Source organism: Sinocyclocheilus anshuiensis, unplaced genomic scaffold (assembly GCF_001515605.1).
Source record: "Sinocyclocheilus anshuiensis isolate Anshui unplaced genomic scaffold, SAMN03320099.WGS_v1.1 scaffold25, whole genome shotgun sequence".
Classification (NCBI taxonomy): domain Eukaryota; kingdom Metazoa; phylum Chordata; class Actinopteri; order Cypriniformes; family Cyprinidae; genus Sinocyclocheilus; species Sinocyclocheilus anshuiensis.
Window position 1 is genome coordinate 361943 of NW_015536477.1, and position 7140 is coordinate 369082.

Genomic DNA, 7140 nt, shown 5'->3' on the forward strand with positions numbered 1-7140 from the left:
TTGACATCTAGTTGCTCACCCCAGTCAATGCATTATCAGAGTTATGATTAAATGGAATGACAACAAATCCAAATTAAATGAGCACTCTTAAAAGAAATTATAACCATTTATCCTTTTATTGATAACACTGACAAATACCCCAAGTATTTACACACTACATTTTGCAGGTAAGAAAGTCGCTTGAATCATTTGAGATCTAAAAATGCCATGTTTATTTCAAATCAGTGTCACCTAGACATAAAAAAAAAAAAAAAAAAAAAAAAAAAAAAAAGAAGGGGGATAAAATTATCAATGTAATCAGTCAAAATTACACAATAATAACAATAACCACAATTCACAAACATCCTTTCAACAATGCAGGAAGCTTATGGGGCCAAACGAAACTGAACTTTAAACATAGCAACAAATTGTGCATTTTGAAAGCTGGGAGAGTAGAAACGAAAAAAAAAAAAAAAAACGAACTACGTCAACAGCCACACAGAAACACACCACCTTAAATAGTTTTAAAAGAGTATGTACTGCTACCACTTTGTTTATTGTTGAAAGGTGTGGAAATATTTTGTTTTTGCCAATGCAGTTTAATAGCAAGCTGTAACTGGACCACCAGCAAACCCAGCACTGAGAAAGTTTGGTTGTCTAAAGTCAGAGCTTGCATGCATTGGGCATCTCTACTGGTGATCAGTTTATAGCAGCCTTGACATCAAGACCTCTTAGACCCAGACTTACCGGATACTAATTGGCAGCGAACAAATAACTTGCTGCCCAATTAGGAGAAACGAGTTCTTTAGTCATCCTCATCTTCCTCTTCTTCATCCTCCTCCTCATCATCGTCGTCATCATCATCATCGTCATCCTTGGGTTTGGATTTGGCAGATGATGCCCCTCCGCTTCCTTTCCCCTTTCCTCTGTAGTCAGCCATGTCCTGAGAAAACAAAACACTATAACTCTTACGCTAATCAAGGCTGCACTGAATAAACAACACAGTAAACCAGTAATATTGTAAAGCATTACAACAATTTAAAATAGTTTCTATTTGAATACAAAAATGCAATTTATTCAGGTGATGGCAAAGCAGAATTTTCAGCAGCCATTTCTCCAGTCTTCAGTGCCACAGGACCCTTCAGAAATCAATCTCTCGTTTGTTCTTCAAACACTATCCACACTGAATAATGAACAGCATTTTGAGAGAGGTCATGCTCCACCTTCTGATACTTGTCCTTCAGTTTGTTGGCCTTGGACAGGAAGGGCTGCTTCTCAGAATCAGACAGATTGTTCCACATCTCTCCCAGCTTCTTGGCTATATCTCCAATGCCCAGACCGGGGTTCTGAGCCTTTATGCTGGGCCTTTCTTCTGCACAGAACAGGAAAAATCCAGACCTGGGAAAAGGAAAAAAAGACAACCATTTAAGTAACTAAATCAAATAAGGGCATATTCCATCCAGAATCACAGAAATAAGCTCTAGAAATAAGTCCTGTAAAAGGAAAGAGCACATACGGTGGCCGCCTTGGAGCATTAGGGTCCTTCTTCTGCTTCTGACCTTTCTTTCCTGGATTGAAGTTCATCATTTCCTGGTCATAACGGACTTTGTCCTGCTTGGCCAAGTCATCAAATTTAGTCTTCTCTTTTGGTGACATAGTCTGAAACAAATGACAGTTTCTTTAAGCTGCTACCTGCAGACTTTTTAATTCATTTTCATTGACTTTATATTCTACTTACTTTCCATCTTTCAGAGCACTTCTTGGAAAATTCGGAGAAGTTAACCGTGACACCAGGGTTCTTCTTGTTGTGCTCTTCACGACACGTCTTCACAAAATAAGCATAGGACGACATCTTGCCCTTGGGCTTTCCTGGATCACCCTTTGCCATTTTTACAAAGCCACTTAACTTTCACTACACCTAGAAATACACAGACAATTTAATAAACTAAAACATAAATGTATATTACTGAGAGGGCCCAAAATGATTGTGTGCCACAGTTTCACTGAAAATAAAATGCATTTTTTCATACATTTGAAGTAAAAATATTTGAAAATAAAATAAAGACAGTTACAAGACTGCGTGACTAACTATACAGCTCCATTTATTGCACTAATATATACGCTTATGTCATTTGCAGTGGTTCATGGGAGTGGACAGGCGCTAAAGAGTTCTTTTAGTGCAAACGGTTTCAATTCTTTGATTTGTGGAAATTTTTACAGAATCATGGGTGATGAAGTTTTTCCACAAGGAGTTCTGCGGTTAAAACAAGTTTAATTCATGCAGGCTTATGGCTTCAACTGAAGCATATAGCATCAATTACGAACCTCGTGCCTATTTTTAAAGCAGGTCTGTCTTTAAAGACTTAAGTTATCTTAAAATTAAGTTAATAGGATTTTTACTTCGGGAACCCCGTTTGTTTCAATGTATCGCACCTGTTCTGCACATCATGTGCGAAGAGAGGGACTGTCTGGCCGCTTCTCTTCAATCAGACTCCGTTCATTAAAATGGCCTCTATCAGCGGCGAGGAACAATGACTTGCACATCACAGTTTCCACGGCAGACACTAAGAGGACTTGTCGACTTTTAAAAGCTGCTAGGCAAGCCATTTTAAAAGTCGTTCATTAAATACAGTGAGCCGCGAAGCCAGCTTTTGCAAAGTTTTACCAGTTCCACACTGCACACTAAAATCACGAATCCTACTATCGTGAAGGATTGCGACATGAATATTAATTACGCACGGTGACGAACGCCCCTCATAGCTAGCTGATTGGTTGCCAAGTAGACGTATTTAATGAGCTAGCGAATTAACGATTCATACTATAAAGAAGGCGTTCGTTGGATACATTCAAAGATGCGCTGTACGAATTTAACGCAGCAACGTCAGCGAATTAATTACTATTCATGAGCCAAACCTTCCCCATAGTAGGATTCGCAAATTCGCGCCCGGCACAAACCCGTTTATAACAAAGGCAGAGGCAAACCAGCCATGACTGGCACTGGCTGTCAAATGCGCTTTAACAGCTCGATGCTCTCCATAACCAGAAAACAAACAACGAGATGAAACTATAACACAGCGACGACACACTGTGTTACTTCACAACAGCCTTTCAAGCCATTTAGCACCCCGTGATTTTTGAGGCATATTTTTACATCGCCAGCCATTTTAAAAAGCACGTTCGTCACTCAACTTCGGTTTAACAGACAAAAAACGTAGCTTTTCTTGACTGTAAATGACAGCAACATAGTTTAGAACTAAATAAATACAAACCACCTTTAACATTTCACTGTAAATGAGTTTTTAAAAGGAAAACACGGTTAGTTATAAAATATTGTTTACGCACCAAAACAGGCTTTAAATAATTAGAATAAGATTTTAAAGAGAATATTAGGCCCCAGTGACCATTTTAAAATGGAGTGTTTTATAGATACCGTCTGATACCGTTCGTCCTGTCGTCTGCTCTCCTCACTAACGGCCTCGCGCTTCGTCTCTTTAGAAGACCACACAGCCTCGCGCTAGCTCACTACGAGAGCTGCCTGATTGGTCGGTCCCGGCACGCATTTAAAACAGCCTCCACAACTGTGGATTGGCTAAGAGATCATACATATTCATAATCAGCTTGCCGCCATTGGACATTAGTCTAAACCACACCCAATATTCAAAAAAAAGGCGGGAATTGCTGTCATAACAACAGAAGTTAAAAAGATCTGTGGCAAACCACGTGTGAGCGTGAACTACAGGCAGTACAGTGCACTATACAGAGGAACTGTATGTTGTACAATGTTTAGGGCGTGAGAAAACTGAGTGGTGTAGAAGAAAATAGGGTAGTTTGGCTGCCACATGAAAACGAGGACGGCCTACATAGATGTTAATATAAAATATTGTGTTAAAAGGTTTGTCCACAACACTGTGTCAAGGACATACATGGATATGGTTTTTGTTTTCAATATTAAATTTAGTAGAGTAACACGATTTATTTGTTTTATTATAAATATTTGGCTTAAATTGCATTTACATGTACTTTGAACCTGTTTTTTTTATTTATTAATATAATATAATATTTTGTCTAATGAACAGCAAATTTGCAGATGAAAAAATCAGAAATGAGATATTATGGATTACCAAAAGCAGCAGAAATAACACACAAGATGTAAGATATTTTTTATTCTTTATACTACAAAATGTAGTTTTAAACATATTAACATTCTGAATTATTGCAAATTTAAGCTTATAAGAAATTAGAAACTTAATATAAAGTTACTATAAAATAAAAAATGGATATCACAAACACATTCCGAAAATAAAATATGTACGCATTAGGCAACTTTTAGTAAACCTTATAATGTCATAGTAATACTGAAGCACATTTTAAATAATAACAGTTTAAGGTGGCGGTTTATGTACACAAATATGTCACTCACAACCACAGAGCAAATCTATGCACAAATTTTACATTACGCGTGATTTTGAATTGTTACATTTCAATTAGTGTTGAGGAGTACTTCTTATATGCAATATAAGAGCAAGAACATTTTTGCCAAAGCCACTGGAACATTCAGGCATTTTCTGTAGAGCGACTGTTTAGTTCTGGATAACATTTTATTGTTGCTAACAAGATTTGACCAAAAAAATGCTCTGTTGTCTTGGAATCGATGAAACTCGAGATGTTCAAACCAATCACCAAAAGTGCATTCTTTTTTAATTGTAAACAATATGTGATAAAAATCAAAATACCCTAAACACAATTTAACACACAGAAAACTCAGGGAGAATGTCTGTTGAACTGTAGTGCTCTGTGATTTAGCCACTGGTTTTATGGCCTTTAGGAGGCACCAATGACCACACAGTGGTTATTATTCCAAGAATTACACTAGGATCTTATCAAACATATTCAAATATTATTATTATCCAACTGTGACAACAGAGATTAAACAAATATAATGATTTTTGACACCAGTATTTACCAAGTTAATAAGATATGCTCAGACAGTAGTCTGCATGGGCATTCCTTCATGCTCTGAGGAAGAGGAGAGCGATTGTGATGAAGCTGCATCTCTTTTTAACTCATCCACTCTCTTCTGCAACTCTGACTTCAGGACCAACAACTCCTTCAGACTCTGATGAACAGGAACCTGACAGACAGAGACAGGGAAAAAGAGAGCCTTTAGTGTCAATGAATGTGAGGTATGCACAACTAAATTGCAAGATAAAATAAAAATAACACAATACAATTCATAAAAATAAAAAGTAAAGGTTACTAAATAAATATATACAAATTTTAAATGTGAAAATACATTGGTGAATAATTTTTAAATGCATCATTTAAATTGCATTTTTATTTTTTTCTTTATCCAATTCAATTCATCTTAGCTGAGCAACCAAGTTTAAAACATCCAAGTGTGAAGAATCTAATGGCATGTCCAACTGCATTGACAAACAGATCAAAATTAAATGATCAATACAGTTTTTTTTAAATACAATTTTAGAAAGTTATATCTAAATACAAATTATTGTACTAAATAAACATTTTATTAATTTATTGACATTCATTTTTAATGAATACTTATATATATATATAAATATATAGTTCAAAAGTCATTGACCACAAAACTGTGAACTTCATCCCAATAAAAATGGAAAAACATACAACATTTTAGACTTTTTAGCGCAGTTTGAATAAATAATATAGAATATAAATAAAAAAGTTGTATACATCTTCATATAAAAGTAAAATAGTACCCTTTAGGGATTCCTATTTATGGTAATTAAAACCACATAAACCATATAATACATATTTTCTAAAATAAATGGTTAAAAAGATACGTTTTGCCATATATTAAATAAAATAACATTTTAAGTAAATGCAGATTGTACTTAACGCGACTTAAAATACAAATCAACTCAGAATCTTAACTGTTTTGAACTGTTAACAGAACTCCACAAAACATATTTTTCACCTACAACCACTGTAGCACATGCGGAATAAGTAGTTATTAAACACTGTGCCATCAAACATCATCCTCTGCTCACCTGTGGCCTCATGCGAGGGTTCCAGCGCACATAATAACTGACCCAAAGCTCTAAATGTCTCAAACTGGCTACTGGGTATAAAACATGGTGCTCGTAGTTCACATACAGCGGGTTGGTAAAGTCCTCAAGCTGGCTGTTCACATATGACCACAGAGACACGGTCTTGCTGTACACCTCCTGCAAAATCAGAACTGAATGACGTTAGGGTGATTAAATCATGACAGAATGACTTTCAAAACCAAGTAACAGTTACATGCATCAGTTCTTGCCTTCGAGACTCGTTCTTGCTCGCTGTTGTAAAGAAACGTCCCAAACAGGCAGCTGTACAGGTGATCAAGCACCGTGATGAGAAATAGCTCGTTGAATTCAAATGCAGATGGAAACTATGGAGAGAAAAAGAGAACACTTACAATAATACAACATCATGCTTTTTTCCATTTGTTTTTTTTCTCAGCTCCACTGTTCCTCACCTGCCGGGTCATTTGCCAGACACAGTCGATGAACTGCACAAAGAGAGGTGAGCGCTCAGAGTTTGCATGATTCCCATCTCCATGTCCCACACGCTAACAGACAGAAGGACAAGAAGAAAGCCAAAGGTGCTAGTACTGTACACGTTCAGTGCAGAATGTTTTTTTCCATATACACTGGATGTTACTGACTGAGGCAAAGCGGTGTCCGAAGCTCAGCCACTCCTTCTCCAGAAGCACCTGGAAGCCCCTGAGCGAGCGGTAGTGTGCGTCCAGCATGAGCATGGCCAGAGAGGTGAGCTGAGCCGTGCGGTCCCAGCCATCGCTGCAGTGCACCACCACTGACGTCTTACCAGACTCGATTCGGTCTGCGATGCGCACCGCACCTGCTAGCAAGAGCTACAGAGAAAATGACCGGTCATTTTGGTGAGTGTTGTACCTTTAAGAAATGCTTAGAAATTTATTATTTTTATTATTATTAATATATATATACAGTGGGTACGGAAAGTATTCAGACCCCCTTACATTTTTCACTCTTTGTTATATTGCAGCCATTTGCTAAAATCATTTAAGTTAATTTTTTTTCCTCATTAATGTACACACAGCACCCCATATTGACAGAAAAACACAGAATTGTTGACATTTTTGCAGATTTATTAAAAAAG

The 7140-nt window shown here is 37.0% G+C and overlaps 2 protein-coding genes across 2 annotated transcripts in view; both read right to left on the reverse strand.

The window, feature by feature from the left end:
* Positions 1 to 291: 291 nt before the first annotated feature.
* On the reverse strand, positions 292 to 3510 carry hmgb3b (high mobility group box 3b). Its single transcript, XM_016450908.1, has 5 exons — positions 3410 to 3510; positions 1718 to 1897; positions 1496 to 1638; positions 1203 to 1377; positions 292 to 922 (listed from the first exon to the last, which is right to left on the reverse strand). The coding sequence occupies exons 2-5, from the start codon at positions 1865 to 1867 to the stop codon at positions 785 to 787; spliced, it is 606 nt and encodes a 201-aa protein (XP_016306394.1). The 5' UTR covers positions 1868 to 1897; positions 3410 to 3510; the 3' UTR covers positions 292 to 784.
* A 672-nt stretch (positions 3511 to 4182) lies between these two features.
* Positions 4183 to 7140, reverse strand: part of LOC107661603 (myotubularin-related protein 1-like) — a 13269-nt gene continuing 10311 nt past the window's right edge. The window contains exons 8-12 of the mRNA XM_016451302.1: positions 6668 to 6874; positions 6479 to 6571; positions 6278 to 6391; positions 6009 to 6185; positions 4183 to 5110 (exon numbers count right to left, since the gene is read on the reverse strand). Of these exons, the coding sequence (XP_016306788.1) occupies positions 4961 to 5110; positions 6009 to 6185; positions 6278 to 6391; positions 6479 to 6571; positions 6668 to 6874 (741 nt within the window). The 3' untranslated portion in view covers positions 4183 to 4960. The remainder of the gene's footprint in view (positions 5111 to 6008; positions 6186 to 6277; positions 6392 to 6478; positions 6572 to 6667; positions 6875 to 7140) is intronic.

What these genes read in the sequence shown, in the direction of transcription:
- hmgb3b (XM_016450908.1), bottom strand. Translation starts at nt 1,867, where the DNA reads ATGGCAAAGGGTGATCCAGGAAAGCCCAAGGGCAAGATGTCGTCCTAT. An exon ending in AGTGCTCTGAAAGATGGAAA is followed by an intron (nt 1,639 to 1,717) that starts GTAAGTAGAATA and finishes CATTTGTTTCAG; the next exon opens with ACTATGTCACCAAAAGAGAA. An exon ending in AATGCTCCAAGGCGGCCACC is followed by an intron (nt 1,378 to 1,495) that starts GTATGTGCTCTT and finishes TCCTTTTCCCAG; the next exon opens with GTCTGGATTTTTCCTGTTCT.